The 24,633-nt window shown below is 40.3% G+C and overlaps 1 protein-coding gene across 7 annotated transcripts in view; it reads right to left on the reverse strand.

Annotated features, from left to right (window-relative positions):
- Positions 1 to 24,633, reverse strand: part of Stard3nl (STARD3 N-terminal like) — a 34,577-nt gene that overhangs the window by 2,193 nt on the left and 7,751 nt on the right. For 5 of the 7 annotated variants that reach the window (XM_004840275.4, XM_021254563.2, XM_087195831.1 and 2 more), the window contains 6 exons: positions 11,818 to 12,097; positions 9,136 to 9,213; positions 8,467 to 8,544; positions 6,638 to 6,691; positions 6,413 to 6,530; positions 4,473 to 4,568 (listed from right to left, as the gene is read on the reverse strand). In XM_004840275.4, the coding sequence (XP_004840332.1) occupies positions 4,473 to 4,568; positions 6,413 to 6,530; positions 6,638 to 6,691; positions 8,467 to 8,544; positions 9,136 to 9,213; positions 11,818 to 12,042 (649 nt within the window). In that variant the 5' untranslated portion in view covers positions 12,043 to 12,097. Of the gene's footprint in view, positions 1 to 1,084; positions 1,129 to 4,472; positions 4,569 to 5,063; positions 5,116 to 6,412; positions 6,531 to 6,637; positions 6,692 to 8,466; positions 8,545 to 9,135; positions 9,214 to 11,817; positions 12,098 to 24,633 lie in introns of all 7 variants that reach the window. The other 2 variants (XR_015445279.1, XR_002393300.2) reach the window with 2 other exon arrangements.

The following is a 24,633-nucleotide window of genomic DNA, read 5'->3' on the forward strand; positions in this document are numbered from 1 at the left end:
TAAAAGGAGGGTATAAGTAATATAGACAGTAAAATCAAAGTATACAACTCTCTATGCAAATACAGCAATTCAAAAGAAGGAAAAAAATTACTATAGCAAACTAAAATTTTAGAAAAGAAATTCTGGAGTGAAAAAGAATGAGTATATTAAAGTATTTGCAAGAAAAAGTCAAGACAACATTGAAGAAGGCAGAAGAACCTGTGCACTTGAAGAGAGACTGATAGAAATAATGCAACCTGACACATGGAGACAAAAAGACTGAAGGTAACATGAATAGAATACAGAGAGCTGTGAGCTAACCCAAGCAGACCAATATACCTGGATTGGGAGTCATGGAAGAAAATAAATCAGCGAAATGGTTAAAGAACTAATAGCCAAAATTTCCCCAAATCTTTGAATTTTTGAGACATATTTATCTACATAACTCATGTTAAAAGAACAAGAAATTAAACATATACAAAGTATCCACACATATATCATCACCGAGCTGCTGAAAACCAAGGAACAAATGAAAATGAAACTACAACGTATCAAAATTGATGAGCTGTCATCAAAGGAAGGTCTACAGGAAAAATAATACCTTTTGATAACTGTATCAGAAAAAGAAGACTTCAAATCAACTATGTAAAAACAATCTCCTTTTCAAAAGTAGAGTCAGCAAAACCCAATCCATAGTAATCAAGAAAATGATAAAATTAAAAACAGGTCCATTTATGGCCAACTGATTTTTAACTAATGTGCCAAGTTGGCTCAGTCGGGGGAGTTGTCTTTTACCTACAGCTGCTAGGACAACAGAGAGTCCAAAAGCAAGAGAATGAATTTAGTCCCTATCTTGCCAAAATACGAAAATTAATTCATTATACACCATGAACTTAAATAACAAAAGAAAAACCATGAAACCTTGGAGACAAAACACAGGAGAAAATTTTAATGATGTGCAGTTTAGATATGACCTTGTATACGAGCTATGAAAGAATAAATTCATAAACTGGACTTAATCAACATTTAAAACCTGTATTTCAAAAGACCATATAAAGAAATGAAGAGAAACTACAGACTGGGGTAAACATCTGCAATCACGTACCTGAAAAAGCTGTTTTATCTTCAGTGCATACAGAATTCATTCAACTTAATAAGAAAACAAGACAACAAATGAGGAGTATATTCAAACACACTCTTCTCCAAAGAAGATTTAATGAGTAACATGTAGAAGGAATATGACAAAGATGCCGCTGTCAAGTTAAAACATGGTGAGATGCCCTGTAGGAGGAGCTATAATCAAAAAGAGCACCAACTGTTGGGAGGACACCAAAAAGTGAAACCAACTGGAGGAAATGTAAGAGTCCAGTCATTTTTCGAAGAACAGGTTAGGAATTTTTTTTTTTAAGTTAAAGAGAAACATCATATGAGCCAGCAAACTGTTCTTAGAAGTCCACCCAAGAAAAATAAAAAAATATATCCACACAAATACATGACAATGCTCACAGGCAAGGTTATTCATAATAATTCCTATGTTTAACAATTAGTAAATAATATGTTGTATGTTCATACTATGGAAAAGTATCCAAATATAGAAAGGAACAAACCACTGATATGTGCCACACATCAAACTTCATGCTAAGCAAAAGAAACTGAATACAAAAATTATAAAATGTCCAAAAGCACAAATTTATAAAGATAGAAGCCATTAACTCAATAGTTATTTTAAAAACAGTTGTTATTAACTCTGGTAATCAGTAACTACTTCTCAAAATTTTAGCCACAAGGTGAATAAAATCTGTGTTTTAAATCTATTCCACTTTTAAACAGTGATCACATAATTACTAATCTAATCAAAAACTCTCCTGAGAGATAAAATAGTTCTAACAATAATCTCATAGGTGACAGGAATAAAGCAAGCCCGGCACAGACAGACCAGTAGGTACACTCGCTCTGGCTGGGCACTGAACTGCACGCTAATGCCTTTACCTAGACTTGCTAAGAACAGATGCTATTAGGCAGTTGAGCTCTTTCTTGGTGTCAGCCAGTCTCCCTGAGGTAGGAGGTGAGGAACTGCCCTTGCCTCGGCTCACACTGGGTTCCCAAGAGCTCTCAGACCACACATGCCAGTGTCACTCCACTCATCCCAAAGGATAGTGCTTCCTCCTGCTGCCCTTTTCATACACAGGCTTACAGGGCACTAGAAGATCAAGAAGCAGCCTGCAAACAAGTACCTTTATAGTCTTTCAACATATACTGTCCACCTACTAAAATATGCTCCTTTCCTAATTTCTCAAATACAACACCGAAGAGAAAATGCTAGTATTTTTATTTATGATGCCTTCCACTTTTCCTCTCTTCTTTTCATCTACCCCTTCAGCAGTTTTAAGTCCTCCTTGTGCCAGGTACTGTATGTGGTGCTGGGGAAAACAAGAGAAAAACGGCTGCCTAGGCCTGGCAGATGTCCTTGTGCCAAGTGGTCAGGCAGGGCAGGGTCTGGGCAACAGCAGCTCATAATTTCTGGGACTAAAGAGCGACATCTAGCTGCTTGGCATGATGAGAAATGTATGCTCCACAGGAGTCCTCTGGTCTAGACACATGAATCCAACAATAATTTTCGATTTTAATTCTTGTTGAAACTGAACATTCAGGTATGCAAACATGATATAACAGAGTGGTCCTTGAGCAGTCCTTCTCTGCCCACCACTACTAATCTGCATTTGTCTTAGGCAAAGTAGCCACCCAGTGGAACACTGGGAAAGTGTCTTGTTCCTGCTTAGCTCACAACCAAATGAGATGGCGATGCCCCAGAGGACCACTAGGTGGTGGCAAACATCACAGACAGAAGCCAAGGGATCGGAAGGAGAAAGCTGGATGGGGAAGGACTGCTGTGGATGGAATTTCTCATCTTATCCTTAGCCTGCAGATCTGGGGTTCTAATTCTAATTAAGAATACTGATCATGGGCCGGGGATTTAGCTCAGTGGTTTCACTGCCTGCTGCGCAAGCACAAGGACCCAAATTCAATCCCCAGTGTCAAAAAAAAAAAAAAAAAAAAGAATATTGATCATTCCTGAGAAACTGTATTATTCACAGGAAAAAAAAAACAGGTAAAAAGTTGGGTTAGTCTTAGAAAAGAAATTGAGAACTTTCTTTTTAAAGTATGAGTGCTATGATATTTGAATAAAATAAGTTGGTGAAAAGGTTAGCACATCACCTAATTTCTACTGTCTGAAAAAGATTTTCTGGTAGTCCACATCTGTACTCCACGTGGCCTGTGGTTTTATATATGAGACTCCACATTAAAGTCCAAGATAGAAGTTTCTTCAAACTCCTCTAACATACTGATATTTCACAGTGCTGTACCTTCCATCATTCACAGGGCTCTTTCTGCCCTGTGAATAAAACAGGACTCTGTTTTATGATAGTATGTGTGTTTAAAATACTCTTTGGGTATAATTATGGGAATACATGGCACAGTCTCTAGCCCAAGGTGACTTCCCAGTGGTAGAAACAGACCAGGTCACTGCTGAGGGCAGTGCAGGAAGTACAGGAAGCAGTGCCGTGGAAGAGGGCCCCATACCATGCAAGGACAGACTAACCAAGACTGCCATGAGGCGAGCAGGCAAGGGTGGAGAGAAGCCTTTGCAACATGGCACTGCGCACTGGAAACACGATGTTCAGAATAGAAACAGCCAAATGCAAACTGGTTGAAGGCTTTAGAGCACAGCATTTTCAGAAAAACTAGGAACATAACAGAAGAGAGCAGCTACCAGGAGGTGAGCAACTGGGTAAGAGAGGTCAGAGAGGCATCTTCTGCCAGGCTGAGGGTCTGTTTATTTCTGAGTCTTTTGTGCCACAGAAGGCTTGGCTGGGGGAAGGGCATGATCAACTCTGCACTTCCATAAATACAGACAAAGGCTGGGAGACACCAGCAACTATGATTGGGGCTCCTGCACGGGAGCCGGGGCTCCAACCCGAGCTCCACACTGATCGTGTGTGGGATTTGGGGTGACTGCTCCTGTTCTCTGTGCCTCTCTCTCCTCATGTCCACAATGATACCTCACAGTAAGGTGGGTAAAAACATGCTGGCTGCAATGTTGTTATGTGCATCCCTTCACACTAGATGGCACTCGATAGTGGCATTCACTGATACTTTGATCACACCTGTAAAGACATTAAAGACACTCACAAAAGAGGACTTCCAGAACTGCCTCAGAAAGTGGTAAGAATGATGACAGGAATAAATGTATTGTAAGTATGGGAAAATATTTTGAGGGGAACTAATGGCAATGTTTCTTTTCCTGTAACACATTTTAATTTAAGCATTAAATTTAAGAGTACTATATTTTGATCACCCCCTCCCATTTCTTCATAACTCAGTATTTGAAATGGTTGCCAAGTGGACTGAGAAACACAAGGGAGAGGGAGAGCCAGAAAGTATAGAGGTTTTAAATGGTGGACAAAACCACAAACAGTAATCATAATGTTTACCTGCTTCAGATTCAGGAGGGGAATAAAACTGACCATCTGAAAGACCCGCGGGTATGAGGGCAGCCCTCTCTGATGCATCCTGAACAATCCGGAGTCCTGAAAGGGAAGCAATGAAAATGCTGCATGTGTCTCAGTTGCTGCTATCTTCTCAGCAAGGTTAAAGAAAATGCTGTTATTATTACTTTAAAGACAGTCTTAGGAAAAAAAAGTAGACCAAATATCTTTCAACCGAAAAACAAAGGTTTCATTAATAAGCTACAATGATAACTTAGTAGTTTAAAAATTAGTACATGTAATGCTGGGATTCCTAAACTCACTATTTATAGTATCCTTCCCTTAGGAATTCCAATCCCCCGACAAATAACAACACCAGCCTCAAAACCAAAACACAGGGCAAAACGCACAACTGTCCAGCTCATACAAAGGCTGGCCAGTCTGCGTCTGGTTAGAGAAATGCCAGATGTCATGAGATATCTCGGTGGCCCTTATAAAAATATAAAGAACAATGAAAGTGATGAAGAAATATTTATGTTAAAAAAAGGGTATCAAAAAGCCCCCCCAAAAGAGGGGGAAGTCCCAGAAAACTCACACCTTATAAGCAAGGCCATCAACACTGGAGTCCTTGGTCAAAGGCTGAGTCGAGCTACAATACAGAGCAAGGAAGCAGATGTGCGTGTCAGCTACTGATGACCACAGTCTATGCTGTTTTTAAGATTTTCATGAGTTGTATTCTGCTTTATTAACCACTGTGAATTTTGTTTAATATATAACCATTCAAACTGTAGTCATACTAACAGTTAATATGCTGTGAATAAAGAGTTCAGCCAGATGATCATGTATAATAAAGAGACTTCTGTCAGCTTTAGCTGTGCCTTTTCCCCATTACTCTTTCATAAAGGAAAAGAGGGCACAGGTTAGTAGAAACTTCTTGAACTGATAACATGTTTTTAAGACCTACTCTTGAATTATGCTTCTTTTCTTACAGATTTCTCTTCTGTAGAAGAGATTCTTCTAAAATAAAACTACATGCAAAGAAATTTCTGGTCCAGTTTTTTTCTGAAGCTATAAACATGCTTAGCTTTCTACAAGATACAAGATTTCATCTTATGAGGGAGGGAAATAAGAGCCAGGAAATGGGAAAGGGTACCCAGGTGGGCAGTGCACAGGCATCTGAGCCGAGCTGGGATCATTCATCTCTGAAGGTGGGGGGTGGGCCTGTGGCATCTACTAAGGCACTATGTGGAGAAGAAACCCAGCCCAGGAATTATCCATGCAGCTCGATCCATCACTTGGCTTTCCTGGTTCATTCTGGTTACCCAAAGCCAAGCGGGGAGGTGATGGCAGCCTTGGCAGAACTTGGTGGAGCTGTCACTCTACCACCCAGAAGAGGACAGTGGAGGGCTGAGAAGGCTGAGTGCTGCTCTGGCTGGGCTCTTCCTTTGAACTCCAACTTCCTCACTACAGTCCCAGCTGTAGGCGGGTTAAGTGTTTCATTATGGCCTGTCCCAAGCCCCCACCTGCTGTGTGCACAGTTAGGACACTTTGCATAGCCGCTGCCTGGTATCTAAAACTGCTACTTTGCCATACTTAAATGGGCTGTGTTTTCACTGCCTGGAAACAGCAGTTCTGTGAAATGCACCCAAAGCTTGGTGTCCTGTGAGGGTTAATGGTCCAATTACTAATCACCTCTGAGGGGAACTCTTTTTTCCATGAGCAGCCTCCAGACTCCTCTTGGGAAGCCCAGCCCACCTGGCAGGAGGAGGAGCTGCTTCTTGCCATGGTCCTCTCATCCTCGCACCCCCCCAGCCCTTCTCTCACTCTGCCACTGTGGTGACTGCCTCGCTCTGCCCACCAGCAGCTGGCTCACTTCCGGAAGCCACACCCCTCCTTCCACTTAACACCCAGCCAGTCCCAGGAGGCCGACTGTGCCAGACACTTACTGTTCTCTTCTTCTGCTTCTTGAGGTAACACTTTGAAATCCAAGAACCATGTCTCAATCCATGCAAGGATGAATGAAATGATGGGCAGCACATAGCCAAATGCCCCTTGGGAGAAAAGCTGGGGGACAGAAGTGACAGACAGGGAAGGCGGTCACCACCAGCTCTCACTGGAAACCGAGGTGTCTTCGCTGCTCTGGGAGATGGTGCAGGGCAGGGGGGCCATACCTTTGAGAGGATCACCTTCACTAGTAGAAAGGCACTGGTCACTGCTGTCGTCAACTGCAAGACACATAGTGTACTGTCACTCAGATTAGATGTTTCACACTGCGAAGACCCCTCCTGCACTCCAGGGACCCAATGGAGGCAGGAACAGATAATGTCTCAAACACCTGGGCCCCGCCTGGCTTTGCACCACTGTCTGTCTCTGTCCCTGCCTCAGGATGAGTGCCTCTGATAGTCCTTCACCACACTTTGGAGGCCGATGTGTTAGAACCTTGACGAATCAGGAGGTACAGGATCCTAACACTACAAGCACACAGAGGAAGGGTGCCCGGAAGTGTGAAGACAGGGCTCTCCCTAGGGGGTTAGAAAGCCCAAAGAGAAACCTACAGGACTCAAGCTCTGTCATTCCCTCTTCCACTGGTATTTTCACTCGGCAAAACCTGACCAAAGTCAATGCCCATTGCAGACATGACTGACAGAGTGGAGAGTAAGGCGTGTAAGTTTTAAGTAAACACACACATGCGCATGTGCATGCATACACACACACACTGGGCCAACTACTATTCTTCTCATTTTGATATATTTGAAGTATCTTAAATTTTATGTCTGCTAAGGACAGAAAGCGTCTCACATCCTGACACTAATTCACTTTCCATGCTGACACTAAGTGCTCTCAGGAACCAGCTGACTTCTTCCTAGACTCTCTCTGAAAGTGGCTTTAAAACAAAAATCAACAGCTGGGGATTCAGCTCAGTGGCAACACACCTGCTTTGCAAGCGCAAGGTCCTGAGTTCAATCTCCGGTATCAGAAAAAAAAGAATCAACAGACATACAATGGATTTGCTACATCAGATCTATCCTTCAAACAATTTGGAGGCACACTAAAGATATTTTCTTGTAACTCTGAAAACTTCCATGTCAACCTCTTCTCTAAAACAAACACTGAGGCAAGGCCTGACAGACATCAGTCTACATCATGGACTCTGGAATGGAATGTCCAAAATGCAGATCGTTGTAGAAAACTGGGAAGACATGATCTGCACAGCTACTGTGACATCAGCAGAAGAGGACTCAAGAAAGAGAGTCAAGTCTACCCAGACTGTCGGCCAAGCCCCTGGAATAACAGCTTCCACATTAGCAGAGGGCGCGGCTTCCCCTGTGAGCTGGGGATGCTCAGAGGAGACGGCTCAGGCACACGCAACCCTCGTGGACTCTGCCTTCTGAGAGCAGCACAGCCCCCATCCCGGGGGACTCAGTACTCAAGAGCTCCACATTCCCTGTCTCACATATGTTGCATGGGGGCCTTTAAAAAGCCCAATTAATTCAGGCAGACTTGCTTGTAAGTCTTTCAATCTTAGTATTTAATGAGGGTGAATAGAATGTGCCCCAGCTCTGCACTGTATGCATGAAAAGAGATAAGCTGAAGTATCACTGCCCTCAAGAAGCCAGAGGCAAAAGTTAAAGGACCACAGAAGTGTTTCCCCTGAGATCAGGGCAGGGGCACTGATAATCAAAGTAATATAGACCAAATGGTGAAAAAGCCACTCAGCAGGTTCAAGCAAGCAAGGAATCTCAGGATGTCTCTGTGACTGAGGTACTGCTCTCAGCTCTTGTCTATGAAGGAGGTGGAGGCTGGGTGGCTACTTGGCCAGTAACTTCCACAGGGTCTCTCGATTCCTCATGTGGCTCAGCATCCTGGAGACCAAGCTAGCCAGTGGTTCGCACTAAAAAGAAGCAGGATCCCAAGCCTGAAGAGAGGGACGAAGGGGACCCGGGCCAGGCCAAGGAGCATGGCCACCAGCCCTGTGGAGACCACGCTCACCCCCACTCACCGCTACTGCCCACCAGTGGCGCAGTCTGCACACAGCATACGCAAGGATCAGCACTTTAAACCGGAAAACTGCCAAGAGCTGAGGGAAGCAATAAGAAAACAAAGACAAGTTATTTGAAATACATGCAAAACAAAAGTGACTCAGCTTTCTGAACTTGCCAGACCATCTCCATCACTCTGATTTGAGTGGACACAGCCACCAATGGGCACTGATGCCTGGATCAGCATGGGGGGCCCCTGGGCCAGATCCTGAGGTCAAACCACCCAAGTTGGATTTCATGTGAATTTTCTATGATCACAAGTAGACGCTACCAAAAAGGAACAGCATTTACCTCACAAAATCATAAATACAGGTGACTCTTGCTCCCTATGACTAGAACATGTCAGTGAGTTCTACTTCAGCCAGTGAGTTCTACTGCACCAGCCAGTGCAGGGAACAGTTCTTTCCTGGGCCTCCCTTATCTCCTGAATGCCTTTTTCTTCCTCGGCAACATCACACAATTCCTGAGGTGGGGTGGGTGGTTAGTGGGAGGACAACTCTGAGAAAAAGAAATAAGGTGAGCATTCAAGGGAACAGCCTGGCACTGAATCTGAGTCCTTCAGAGGAACTCTGCCTTTTGGTTTCAATTTCTTCAGATCTGAAGTGAGATGTAAAATTTAAAATACTTACGAATATATCAAAGTAAGAAGAGTAGTAGTCATACTGCACCACTTCCTTCTCCAACGTGTTCTCAATGCCTCCATTCACCTAGGAAGGAGAGGAAGGGGCAAAGAGGAGAGATTTACATGAGAAAATGAAACAAGAATAAGGTTTCCTATAGACTTCCCTGCCCACCTCCTCAGAACCTACAAATGTTCACATCTGGAAGAAAAAGATCTCAATTTTAACAGAAAAGGGTTGAATAGCATGTCTAACTTTCTCAGTGCTTTCATGCACTCATAGAATAGATATAAATGTATAATGAAAAATGATGCAGTTCATATTTTGGCGAATTAACATGTTACATAAAATAAGGTAGTTTTCAATCACACAAATTTGTGTTTCTGCTCATGCGCCAGCTTTATTTACATTTTGCAAAGCCAGGGTTCCCTAATCCAGACCAGATATCTATGAAGGAGGGCAGCTGGCATGACACAAGGACAGAAGTGGTTCATTGTCTTTATTCACTAATGACATTTTAAAATTCTGCATTCTTATCAATTTAAATATGTCACTTGGATAAGGAATCAACAACAGACTAAACCTATAATTATCCCTGACAAAGTTAACTTTCTGTTCTTTCCTAATTAATTCTATTATCAAAGTGAATGTCAAATCATCAAGTTCAAAACTGTGCAAATAAAATCACTAGAACAATTTTTTTTCTTTTTTTGTGGTACTAGGGATTAAACCCAGAACCCTCCCAATGAGCTATATCCTCAACCTTTTTATTTTGAGATAAGGTCTCCCTAAGTTGTGAAGTTGCCTGGGGTGTGCTCGAATTTAGGATCCTCCTGCCTCAGCCTCCCAGAGTGCTAGGATTATAGTGAGCACCACTGGGCCTAGCTGAAAACAATATTTCTTAAGAAATCAAGTTAGGGAACCCACGGCAACCACTGATGCAGCACCAGGCAGACTCTGTCATCATGAGTGCCCAGGGTCAGCCTGGTCACAGCGAATGAGATGTGTAACATTAATTTCAAGCTTCCGATTTTAACACAGTCTTGGTGAACAAATACAGATGCAAAGCAAAGTCCAATTAATCAAACAACTAGGTAAAGGACAAAGAAATCAAAAAGGAATAGCTCTATAAGGATCTCTAATCAGCCAAATGAGAATAAAAGTTGTCTTGGCAGGATATAGTTTGTTATGAGAGAGAAAGTGGTAAATACTACTTCATGTCCTATAGTCATGGAAGGTTTCAATTTCTGTGTCATTAGCAGGGACAGGCTGTAGATCCACCTGCCTACATCTTTACAAATGAACAAAACTGAAAACCTGGGAACAGGGAAAGGTCACGGAGTTTTAAAAGTCAGCCAGCCCTCTCCTCTCAGTGCTGTCTCTCCACACTAAGGACATTTCCCAATAGCCAGAACGTTAAAAGAATGATTATCCCATGTGGTCCCAGTAAGGCGAGGTTGTCACCCTCAGAGCCTTTTCCTCCTCTACAGAGAGTGGTGGCCAATGCCACCAGTTCAGATTTGCCAGCAGAGATAGTATTTCTCCTGTACCTGAACACTCAGGACTCTAACTCTGCATTGCCTTTAAGTGGAGATATCTAGATTACATATGTGCAACCCTAACTGGTATTCTAAATTCATCTTTATCTAGCTCAAGGTGTCTTAAATACACTGACTATATAGTTCCATACAAAATCCCTTCCCACTCAAGTTCTTTTTGGTACAATTTGAGTGTCCCTCATCCAAACACCTGAAATATGAAATGCTCCAGAATCCAAAATATTTGGAACACAAACATGGCTCCACAGGTAGAAACTTCCACAACTGACATGTGAGGAGTCTTGGCCCAGCTGCAGGTCCATTAAAAATACAGTACACAAAATTCCTTTCAGGCTGTGTGTATGAAGTGTATATGAGTAAATGAATTTTGTGTTTATAATTGGGTCTCACCCCCAAACCTTTGCTGGGAAGAGGGCTTTCTGTAGCAATGAGAAGGTTCAAATTTCTGTATTTTGAATTTTCCATTATACTTCTATTAAACACTACTGATCTACACAATTACCAGGTAACATCCCTGTGTAATCCTCTATGCCTCTAGGAATACAGAAATAAAATATAGGAGCACAGAAATAAAATATGAATAAATAATATCTGCAAAGAAAAGACTATGCAAAAATCTCAAGGGAATTAAAAAGTCAATGTAATAGGTAAAAAAATATTCCAGAGGCATTTCATATTTTTGTGTTTCCGAAAAGCTCTGGGAAATAATTATTTTTGCCTTTTGGATCAAAAGCTCTTTCTCAGCTACAAACAATTACTCAGCCTGAAGACCAGCTACAGATAGGATGCAAGCAGATAAGCATGGTTGTGTTCCAACAAAACTTTATTAACACAGGCCTGTTGAATTTGTCTCTCAGTCTATAGTCTGTCAACTCTTCCTACTGAACAACAACAACAACAAAATACTAGCAACTCAAATTTCAATACATAAGACAAAGTGAACTTCAGATTTACCAGGTTTGTTTCAAACAGTAACATTAAAGACCAACAAAGGTCTAAATCAGCTATAGAAGGGCAATAGTACCTCATTTGAAGAAGATGCTATTCACTGAATGAGACAGAAATAATAATAATTTTAAAGTTGTTTTTGTCTCAGGAAATATTTTTATAAAGTCATAAAAAATCAACTTACATTTAACTCTATTATCCACAATAATGTTACAAATAAGAGGTCAAAGGTGACAAACAAACAGAAAGTCCTCCTGACATCGGATATGCCTTTCTTCTCCCTTCCTTCATAGGACTCGATCCTGGCCATGAGCTGGGTGGGGTTGATGGAATGGACATCGCGCAGAGAAGCTCGGGAGCTCTGGCTCCCCGTGAGAGCGCTCTCCATGTCTTCTGGAAGGGGGTTCATCCCAGAGGACGGTTAAAGGCGCCTCTTCCAACTCCACCATCCCTAGAGAGGAGACCTGTGGGGAACAAGAGAAAAACAGTAGGTTATGTCTGACCTCATCCACACCACTCTCACCACTGCATAGCAGTGTCTTCGCCAGACATTCATGGCTTGATGAAGACAAAGAGAAAGTGAAGTAAGAAACAATGCTTGTTGTTCCCAATTTATACTAACAAGTGGTGTTTCAGAAAAGAACAGCAATGAGAAGAAAGCAAACTGAAGGGAGGGAAGAATGAAGGCAAGGTGCTAAGCACAACTGAAAGGCGACCCTGAGAAACTGGAGCAAGCTTCCTGGGGAAGCTCCCACAGTCCCCTCTAAGTGTTCTTACCCATAGACTAGGACAAGCGTACTGAACACACTCCCAGAGCATGTAAGCAGAATGTGTGAACTAGCTGCAATAACTTGTTTCTTAACGAGGAATTGTTTTCCACCAAACATACTTGATAAGCTGAATTTACCATCTCCCCATAGCCTCTTAATAAACAACCATTTTCTAAGCCTCTTCTTGGAAGCAGTTACACCCCAGAAAGTCCACTGCTGTGCAACCACCCGACTGGTAATTACAGAAGTTACAGTCCCGTGTGAGATGCAGGTTCCTCCAAGGCCAGGAAGTGCTTCTATACTAAAAAAAAAAAAAAAAGATTTTATTTTCTCCAAGATGAGGCAAAGTCACTGATAGAAATATAGTGGACAGTATGATTGTCTGCCAGATATTCCAGTTTCCCTTCCTGCAGGAGCTCCCTGGCTCTGTGGAACACATGTGCTCTTCTGCATCCATAAATGTGGGCACAAATTTACAAGTTACCGTTGTCCAGAAGTCTTAAACCCCAGAGCATGGTTCAACATGCTCACCTTTGTTACTGGCACATAAGTGAGAATGGCCAGACAGGGAAGAGCATTTTCAAGGTGCTTAAAATAGAATTCGGAAAGAGACTGCTGAGATTTCTTGAAAGAAAATGGTCTCATTTGGTCTTACTATCTAGAAGTCTGTCTATCTCTACCCTGGACCATGCTTTCTCTCCCTTTCCACATTTAGGAACAAAATCTTTTTCATACTTTTATTACTATGGTAGTAAAATGTCATATTTTTAGAAGCAACTGGATTGTATGAACTAAAGTATTTTAAAATATTCATACCTCTTGGTCTAGTAATACTACTTCTAGAAATTTAAAGGAAATTATTAACTAACCTACACGCAAAGCAAAAACTGACTGCAGCATTAGAGGTCAGATTAGCGGTTACCCTGGAGCAAGACGGAGGGAAGTGGGGGTGAATTCAGAGACTTGGGGAAGTTCTATCTCCTGACCTGAGCAATGGTAACATGTCCTGTTCGCTTAGTGATAATTTATTGCTGTAGGTAGTTGGTAGTTTCACGGGGTGTCGACTGGTAAAATATTCAAGATACTTCACATTTTTTGAATTGTGAATTTGCTGAGATTTCTGTAGTGAAATCGTAAGTTTACTGAATTTAAGATTTTAGACTTTTAACCAAGATGCATCATGTAAAGGTACAAGTTCCCAATGAGAAATGTAATTGTGCTGTATACCTAAAATGTATGAATAAAAGAATTTAAGAAAAAAAAAGATTTTAGACTTTTAAATAGTATTGAAAGATTATTAGATTGACTTAAGACTTATCTGGGTTGCTTTTTCTAAATGAAGAATGTATCGTTGCAGAAATATCTAGGTTCCATTCTAGAGAGAACATTTCACCTGTTTTAATTCTGCAATACTGAGGCTTGAACCCAGGCTCTTAAACATGCTAGTAAGCACTCTGTCACTGACCTACACTCTCAGACTTTATTTAAAATGCTTCACACTTCTGTACATATAGAAATATCAAGTGTGTGTTGTATTAAAAAGACTTTGTCATAATATACGTATAATAGATTCAAGTGGAAAACAACCTGGATATCTAACAATAGGGGAATAATTAAGTAAATCTTGGTATAGCCACAGCACACTGACTAAAATGAATGCGTAAGAAGTATTTATAAGGGCTTAGGAAAATGGTTGAATCATAACTAGATCAAAAATCTAGCATTAAATGGAATACATACATGTAGTATATTACAACTCACATAAACCAAAGGCACCAAAGAATGTACCTGTGAAATGTATCAGATGTTAACAATAATTATTCTCTGGCTCCAGAAACTATTTTTCTTCTCCTTCCCATATTTTTACATTTTCATATTTTGCACATACTATATATAGAACAGAAAGAACTAAATTCCAATGTCATCTTGTTAGGGTCCTGAACAGATGTCCCAGGATTCAATGCACCCCTTCCCTTTATTTTCTAACCACTTACAGTGCTGCTTGGCATGCCAGACCTTACATGCATTTACTTGGCTGCCTCTTCTGCCAGCCCACGTACTCCTTGAAGGCCTTGCATCTGACTAGGGACAAGCACAGTACATGGCAGACAGCGGGAACAAAGCAAATTATCAACCGAATGAGCTCCACCTAGCAACTCACCCAGAGACTAGCACAGAGTAAGTAGGCTCTCAAAATCTCTGCTGAACTGAGGAGAGAACAAGTGTCCATTTCTGAGGAGAAGCTTGGATATGCATCCACTGTCATTTCAGAAGTATGAAATATTCAGATTCTTCCTGGGCTTGGCTTAAAGAAAGCTCTGCCTCTCTAAAGACAGTGTTACATATTGAGTAGCTGTACACACAGGAAGCTCATCTACAATTCAGGATTCATTCCAACTATGGGGGAAGAACAGGGAGTGAAAAATGAGGTGGAAAATTATAAAGAAAAACATTTGGGTAAGAAAACGAGAATTCTCCTTTGTTGCTTTGGTTTTGGAAAAAGAGGCTGATGTCTTAATTGTTTAATGTCCAGGGGTAAACTATCCTCCTTTGCACTAAAATACCAGCCAGCTCTTTCTATAATGATGTTGCGTTAACAAACTAATCAAACCTCAGTGGCTTACAGTCTACATTGATTTTCAAGCTCACGGGTCTACAAGTGGGTGAAAATTCACTAGACCTAGGTGGGGCTCGGTTGAGCAGTTCTGCCCTGTTTGTCAGCCTCCTTGGGCCAGGACACCTAGGGCATGTTCTTGTCTGGGGAAATGGCAAGAGCACAAACTAGACCACATTCAAAAGATGATGCATTCAAAAGCTCTGCATGGATCACATCTACTCACATTAACTTGGCCACAGCATGTCCCGGGGTGCATATGGGTGCATATTCCATGAAAGAAGAGGCAAGGGTGAGTGAGTATTTGCTGATTACCGCTCCAATCTAGCTGAGCTACACCCAGGGTCAGCATTCTATCGCCCACATGTCATATGTGGCGGCTGCTGTCTGTGAACATCAAGTTTTATTAAGACACTGCTACAACCATTTATTTGTGCCCACAGGGATGCCATGGCCATCTACAGAGAAGACCGCAGGATGAAAGGAAAAGATGAAACAGAGGGCATTTGCTCCACAAAGCCTAAAATACGTACTTTACCTTCTTCATTTTTCTAGAATGAAGGACTTTTGCTTTTATCAGCTTCTTCTTAAAGGGAACCTAGATGAGATCTGAAGTTAAATGCTAAGGTCAACAAAAAAGAATAGGCTAATTAACTGATGACTATTATTTCTCCCAACGAATACTCTGTTTTTGTGGTTAGTAAAAATTTAGGTTTTTCCACAGGTTGCTCTGCTGACATGCCAATCTTAAGCACAGGTGGTCATGTCTAATGTCAGCCTCTCTGGGGCCACTTGCATAAGAACGTCCATCCTCTATTGTGTGTGAGACTGGGGACAGAACCCACAGGCAATCACCCCTCACCGCCCTGCTTTTTTCTATTGAAACAGGGTCTCACTAAGTCACCTAGGCCCTGAACTCAAAATCTTTCTATTTCAGCCTCCTGAGCAGTTGGGATTACAGGCATGTGTCAACATGCCCAGCGATACCAGTCTTTGCTGTATTCTTTTTTCCTTCATCTCACACTATTGGCACTAGAGAAAAATGATTTTATCTATACTGGTAGATTACCCAATGAGATCCTTACCATGTGAGAAGAAAATAAACTGAGACCTTCCCCCTTCCTCCAGGGAATGCCTTGCACTTTTGCTATCCTTTTACTGCATCTGTCCTGATGCTGGGTGCAGAGCCAAACCTCAGCTCCATGTGCTTCTGCACAAAAGTGCTAACACCACACACTAACACAATATTAGTATATGTAGCCTTGTATACCATATGTTCACATTACAGCAAAATGAACGGCTTCCTTACACTGAGATTATGGTGTCAGGCATGCTGTAAGGATGTAAGGTGCATTTTCTCATTCAACCTCAGAACAACTCCTACAAGCAGGACCAAAGGCAGGGGGAAAAAAAAGAATTGGCAACTGACAGCCAGCCTCAAGAAACAAGGAATAAGGCAAACAGCAGTGTGTACCCTATCTCTGGGGGTTACATGTGTGGAAATACAGAACCTCAAAATTTTTAATCAGTAGAAGCTAGAAATCTGAACTATATAGCAGGATATTTGCCAAATACTAAGTATTAGTTCGATTAAAAAGAAAAGACAATCAGCACTGAGCCGACACCAGTATATTTTTTTTAGAGAAACAAATGAAGTTTGTGAGGTCATTTTCAAAGTGATTTCCTGGGATTTTAGGTATAGCTCAAATCCCATTACCTCACATAACCTAACTAACCCAAGGTCCCCTCCGGCCTATTTCTCCAGAACTACTTTAGCATGCTAAAAATCCCAAGCAGTTTCCTGAGGCAGCCATGACCTTCTCATAGATTGCTCCCTACTTTCTACCTGGAGTCCTACTCTCCTTACTGCTGTTGCTTCGCCTCAGGTGACAGCCTTAACGCAAAGGATACTTTCTTAAAGAAGCTTTTGCATTCGATTCCTCTCAGTCTTCTAACCTCTCTGCCCCTACAGGAGAACAGTGAAGCCAGGTCTCCATAATGACATATACCATGTTGCATCAAGATTATTTTGGCTCTATTAAAAAAAATTTTAATAAGGCCTCACTTAGGGTTTTATAATTCATCTGCTTAACCAGTTCCTTCATCCTAGTTGGTGGGAGTGGGAAGAAACTTGACAAAGGGGGTTTGGGCAAAGGGAGGAATGGGAGTGAGGGCAGGCAGGAAAAGACAAAGGAAAGGAGAAGAAAAAGGAGAGGAAAAAAAGAAGGGACAACATCAAAAACAAAACACTAAGAAAGAAACTTTTTAAAATATGCAAAATTTCACACCTCAAACAAAACATTACTGGGAGAAATTAAAGATGATGAGAAAAATGGAGACAGACACTATGATCATACATTGAAAAAATTCATCCCATTAAAATATCAATTCTCCCCAAATCAATCTACAGATTCAACTCAATCATCCCAATCATAATCTCACCAAGTTTCTTTACATAGAAACTGAAAAGCCTAAATTCTAAAATATATGTAGAAATGCAAAGAAATGAGAATATCCAATGCAATCTTGAAAAGAAAAAACTGGAAGACTATACCTAAACTTAAAGGCTTTCTAGAGCTTTTATAATCAAAATACCGTGGTGCCAGCATAATGACCAACAAACACATCAATGGGACATGATGGAGCCCAGAGATGGACCCACACACATATGGTCAGCTGACTTCTACAAAGACATCAAACCAATCCAATGGCAAGAATACATTTTGTTTTCTTGATGATCAGCACTAAAACAACCATATCAAAATTTTGGGGAAAAAGAACCTCAAGCCCTAACTCACACCATGAAAAAATAAGATAGATCATAGGCTTAAGCATAAAAATTAAAAATATAAAGCATTTAGAAAAATGTTCAGAAAAATACACAGATCATTTTTTAAAGGTATAGATTTCTTAGAAAAGCCCTGTCTTTAAAAAAACAAAAAAACATTTGTGTAGGATGTCTTAAAAGCTCCCACTGACTAGGTTTGGGACACAATTTGAATGTGAAAATGGATAATGACAGTAATGTTGGAATTTGTTAGAAAAATTAAAAATTCTAAGACAGCAAAGTTATATTGTAAAAACAGACAGGAGTGAGGAAAATTTCAGATAAAAATGTAGAACAGATGAAATTAGAAAAATCAACAGTTTGCAACTTCCAGTGTAGCTGATTGTTTTACGTAAAGATCACTAATGGATAACAATTGTTTAGAAGTTTTGGGGGAATATGACCTTCATAGTCTCAAAGTATTATCTCAGATTATATAATAATTTAATTTGGTATAATATATCTTCACAGTGGAGAGATCTAGTACACAGTAGCTGAACCAAATAATCCAATAGCATCACCAATGCTAGAACAAGCTGACAACAAGTGTCCTTTATTGTGTTGTAATAAATATATAACATCAATTGATGACAAATCCCCGCCAGCAATGTTTAACCTAAATATAGTCATAAGGAAATAAATAAACATAGTACATATTACATTCTACAAAACAACTATCCTGGACTCTTTATACAGAAATCAAAGTGGTAAAAACCAAAACAACAAAAACATAAAGTGTAATGATGTGAATACTCTTCCAGTTGAAAAGGGCACAAAGAGAAAAACATCAAATTCAATGCATAAGCCTGGATGAAATCTTGAATTAAAAAAAGAAAAGAAAGAAAAGGGTACAGAAGACAATTGAGGAATTGATTCTAGTTTTATACTCTGGTTATCTAGAAGAAAGCCCTTATTTTTAGCAGACACAGTACTGACCTTTACACAACCTGTTTTAGGACTCCACATTTATCTAGAAATTAACAGCAATGATTTAGGAGGTTTAAGGAGAAAAAAATAAATGTTAGGGTGTTTCTAAGTCAATACTCTAAGAAACAACAATTTACTTTTCAAACCCAAGTATACTCTTTCAGTCACTTGATTTCTAAGTAATCTACTTCCTATAGCAATATTAAAAGCTATTATTGAAATTTTACTAGACTTTTAAGGCAGGGAAATATTAAGATTTAAAGATAGCTGGGTAAATGCATATCAATGTTTTCATAATTTATGAGACGAATTTAAAAAATACATCAAGAAGCTGAATCTGGATGCGTACTGTAAGATTTTTAGAACTGCACTCGAAAATGTGTGAAAATTCAAAGGTTGCCAAGAACATATCACATCTACTTCACATACTCTACAAATACTGAACACTGTGGCAGATCTCAAGCAAACTCTTCTCTCAAATATTGTTACAAATACCAAGTGCACAGCTTTGAGGTCATGAGGAGCTATGCATCTGTATGTGACCCATATTAAGCCATAAGATTAAAGCCATCAGTTTGGTTACAACATGTGTTTTCTATGGCAAATGTTTATGTATTTCTTTGTTTAGTAATTTCTAAATTATACCTGAAATAAATTTAAAAAGCATAATGCAAATTTGCAGTGGTTTTTTTTTTTTCACATTTCATCACATACTAATAATGCATCTTATCTCTTGGATACATGAGACCCCTGTTACGATGTTTTGGCCTGCGGAGGGTTAACAAAACCAAAGAATCTCCCACCCTTACTGAGTTTTTTCCTACAGAGAAGAGATAGTGGATAAGCAAAGAAAGTCTGGGAACACTGTCATTTTACACTCAGTGGTCAGGATGATGTCACTGAGAAGGTGGCACAGCACTGCAGGGAAGTGTGGGGCGTGGTTGGCCGTGGCCATCAGGAGATGACAGCAGTGAAGTTAACTGGCTACAGGTTGACAAAATGGCAGGAGGCCAGCACAGCCAGTCATGTTGGGTGGTACAGATGATCTGTTAACTCCTCCACTCTGCTGCAGGAGTCAACAGCCTGGCAGCCAGTTATCCTCCCAGTGCCAGTGAGTCCAGTGGGTGGCATGATACAGCTGCACCTTATCACTAGTTCAATGGCAGCCTCTCCCAAGCTGGGCCCTGGGGAACACGAATGTTATTAGATCGGTGTCTCTCCTTTTTCCCAAGTTGCTGGTATGTGGTCCAGAGAGCCTGGAACATCATCAGGGTCTCCAAAGCTACCTTCCTCCATTTCTTCTCTCTCTCCATACAATGATTAGCCTCCTAACAAATCTTTTCTCTTCATATTGATAACGTGGCTTTTTTTCCTCTTTCTTGCTTAGCTTTAATTCCTATATTCAAAGATTTTGTTCAAAGCTCACCTAGAAACTCCATTGTCTTAATTTTCCAAGTCACAGAAGCTATTCATAACCCCATTTTCCACAGGAGAAAAGTAAGGTCACCTGCACAAGTACAAAAGACAGATTTTTGTTTGCTGACTGTCCATTGTTTCTAGAACTTTTTCTTGTTCTCACGGAACAAAACCTACTTTTATCTTTCCCCAAAATCAGAATAGTGCTGTATAAAATACCTGTTGGCTAGTACAGAGTAACATTTCTCTGTTAGCTCTTATTTTTGCCAATTCTGACACATCAAGTTTGTCAACTGTCAGCAGACAGGCACTCAGAGGAAGCTTGCTGCTCCTCAGTGCACATACAAATATGCCTGTGAAATTTACAGCTTGCTCTAGGATATGTTACCAACCTCAGCAATAATGGAGCTGAGAATCCTATTACTATCTATACTGGTGGTGGTCCCTCAATTAAGAATCTTAAACTATCTTCCAAAGCATATGAGGATGTCTCTGTATCACACAGTGGCACTTCTTCCATACTTATTACTGCAAAGAACACTCAAACAAATGCTGTCACCTCCCAGCAAAGAACTGGACATCTCATGGGTCTAAATCTGAAAATCAACAGAGTTCAAGAGTGATGAGACTGCTGCTCACTAAGGAGTCACAGAAAGGTGGCTGAAAGGATATTTCAGTAACTTCTTTCAGTAACTATCTTTCCACTCAAAGATTAGAATAAAGACCATGCTTATCTCATTTTCTTCATAGGCCTCCCCAGACGTGTCTTCTGTAATCCTGAGAAAACAGAAGCTGAATTCCAAGAAGGTGGCTGGTGAGTAGTCAGCAAAGCTAACAAGGCTATTCAGGGGCATGCTGGGTTTCTTCCTTTTTTATTTTTTTTTGGGGGGGTACTTTTAAAAGTTTTTTATTGGTACATTTTAGAAACACATAACAACATTCATCATAGGAAATTTGTACTTGCACATGATATATCTTGCTTCTCTTTTCCCATTCCTCTCCCCTCCCTTTAACCTCTCTTTTACAAAACCCCTAATTTTCAAAAGTTGTTTCCGTATTTTTCTCCTACTTTTTCCTGTCCCTTCTTTCCTTCCCCCCTCCCCCCTCCCTTGTTCTGCTTCTCATTTGAACATTTTCTTCCCATTTCCCAATATCTATTATACATTTTGGTCCTTATTTACACTTTCAGTTTCTCAAACCAGAGGAAAAATACAGTATTTAAACATGTGTCCTATTTATTTCACTTCAGAGTATGGGCTCAAGGTGTTCCCATTTAGTGAGAAATGTCTCAAGCTTATCCTTCTTTACAGCAGAGTAGTACTCTATTGCATTAAAAAAAACCCCACATCTTCCTTAACCATTCATTAGTTGATGGGCATTTGGGCTGTTTCCAAGATTTAGCTATTACAAACCATGCCACTATAAACATGGGTGTGCATATATTGCTGTGGTATGATGCTTTTGATTCTTTTCGGAAGATATTCAGCAGGGGAATAGCTGAGTCCAATGGGACCTCTAATCCAAGTTTTTTGAGGACTCTCCACACTGATTTCCACAGTGGTTGCACCAGTCTACACTCCCACCAACAGTGGAGAAGGGTTTCTTTTTCCTCACAGCCCCGCCAGCATTTGTTATTGGTTGATTTCTTGATAAAAGCCATTCTTTCTGGAGTTAAAAGGAATCTCAGCATCGTTTTAATTTGCATCTCTCGAATGACCAGTGATGTTGAATACTTCTTCATATATTTATTTGCCATTTCAACTTCATCTGAGAAGTGTCTGTTCATTTCAAATGTCCATTGTTGGACTGGGTCTTTAAATTTGGGGGACCTGATTTTGAGTTCTTTATATATTCTATGTATTAGTCCTTTGTCTGAGAAACAGCTGGGAAAAATTTTTTTCCACACTGAGTTGTCTCTTCATTCTGTTAGTGGTTTCTTTTGCTGTGCAAAAACTTTTAAATAAGAAGAGATCTCAGTTGCTGATTCTTTGTGATATTTCCTGTGTGATCAGGGTTTTGTTCATAAAGTCTTTACCTACACCAATGTCTTCAAGAGTTCTGCTTATCCCATCTTTCAGTAGACTTAGTGATTCTCGTTTAATATTTAAATCTTTGATCCATTTCAGTGTTCATTTAGTGCATGGTGAAAGATATGTGTCTAGTTTTAATATTCAGCATGTGGAAAGCCAGTTTTTCAAGCACCATTTATTAGAGAGGCTTTCTTCCAGTAAATGTGTTTGGCTTTTGCTATTCTAGATGTCTTCTGGTTCCAAATGAATTAGGATTGTTTTCTCTAATTCTGTAAGATATGCTACTGTATTTTGATCAGGATTTCATTAAATCTGTGTAACAATTTTGAAAGTATGGCCATTTTTACTATTTTGGTTCTTCCAACCCAAGAACAAGGGATATCTTTCCATTTTCTGATATCCTCTTCGATCACCTTTTTCACAGTACTATAGTTTTCAATGTAAAGTTCTTTTACTTCCTTCCTTAGATTGATTCCTAGGTATTTCACTTTTTTGGGATGCTATTGTGAAAGGTGTGATTTCTCTAATTTCTCTCTCCATGAGTTTGTTATTTGTGTACAGGAAGGCTACTGAGTGTTGACTTTTATCCAGCTACACTGCTGAATGGGTTTCTTTTCATTCAACAGGAGACTTTTTTTCTGCAAGGTGGAAGATAAGGGTTCTTGAAAATGTTACTCCTGTTGACAGAGCCATCTTCTATTCCTTTTGGAGCCTCTATATGTAGTGGAAGGGGCATTCTGATAGCAGTGCTAGGGAAGATAAGGCATTAACTGCCCCTGGAGTCGCTTGAGACTAAGTTTCTCTTTCACAAAGTAAAGTGGGTTAATAAAAGGAGGAGCCATTCACTTTTAGGCCCAAGAGTATCTACTGACACAAGCTGTACAGTATATGTTACCTCCTATACTGTCATAGTCAAAGATGGTACATGGATCCAAAGGGGAGTCCAGATCTCTGCCTTAGAGGAAGATCTGCAGTCCAAAGCTTACTGCATACAACAGGCAGGGAGTGTCAACCTCAAAATCTTGAGGTTTCAATTTTAAAAAACACCAGTACTCTTTTTCTCATTTCATTAGAATTTCTAGGTAGTTATATAGGGAACTAGACCCTCAAGAGATCAGCATCAGATGCAATTTCCAGCATAGCTTGTGCTTCAAAAACAAAGGCCGTAACTATTAAGACTCAGTGCACTACATGCTAATAAAACCCAGAACACAGACTGTGCTGCACGACCTAATAATGAAAACAGCTTGGAGTATGTGTTTCAGAGGCAGAGAGTATCACAAAAATGGCAGGATCTCTTTTTTTTGCAGTACTGGAAACTGAATCCAGGGCCTTAGCACTGAGGTACAATCTCCAGTCTCTCCTCTTTCTTTCTTTTCTTCCTTTCTTCCTTTCTTCCTCTCCTCTTGTTTTGAAACAGGGTCTAAGTTAAATCTCATAGGCTGACCTTGAACTTGTGATCCTCCTGTCTCAGCTTTGGACAGTGCTGCAATTATAGGCACATATCACTACAACTGGCTGCAGGATTGCTTTAAATTCACAAGGTTCTCAATAAAGGATTGAAATAAGTACCATTCTCTGAAAATTTGACCTGACATAATTCAAAAAGAGATAAGAAACTACAAAATAAAAAATCTAAAAGTAATGAAAATACAATGATATATACGCACTACCTGTAAATATGATTTTATTAAGGTTTACTATTGTATTATTACAAGTTTTATTATTAAGAAAATACACTAAATGTAACTGCTGCTGGCTCCAAACATTTGTAATTGGTGACAAATTCAGTCACCTTATTATCTTTCACCAGTTTCCTTCACTGTATTCTCAATCACGTCTCATCACATTACTCCAACAATCCAGTCTTACTCACTCACTTCCAAAATATTCATTTCTCTGCTCAAAACATCATTTCTCTTTCTCAATGCTCCAGCTGTGCCTACCATTTTTAGTTCCCTTAGACAGGTTTCACCATTTATGTCTTTGCTGTAATTCTCCCCGTGCCGAGGATGCTTTTTCCTCTACTACTAAATTATGAACAGAGATAACAAGCCTGGTCAGTGTTCTAGGAAGCTTCAGGATCACTTCCTCAATGAAACTTTTGCTGACCCCTCTGGTGCTGTGGAGTGGATATCCCCTACAACCTTCAGGTTGAGTGTGACCCTAAAACATTCGTGTGTTGGAAGCCTGGCCTGATGACACAAGACTAGAAACCTTAAGAGGTGGGACCTGGCCACTGCAGGTACCAGGAGAGACTAATGTAGTTCTCATGGGACCTGGGTTAGCTCTTCCAAGGGCAAAGTGTTATAAAAGACCAAGTGTGGCCCTTGAATTTTGTGTGTCATCATATGATCTCTCATTTCTATATATTGCTGTTTCTCCTTCTGCTCTTCTCCTAGGCTGTACACAGCCA

Source organism: Heterocephalus glaber, unplaced genomic scaffold (assembly GCF_053883595.1).
Source record: "Heterocephalus glaber isolate CG9 unplaced genomic scaffold, H.glaber_assembly_v1.0 deba00001610, whole genome shotgun sequence".
Lineage (NCBI taxonomy): Eukaryota > Metazoa > Chordata > Mammalia > Rodentia > Bathyergidae > Heterocephalus > Heterocephalus glaber.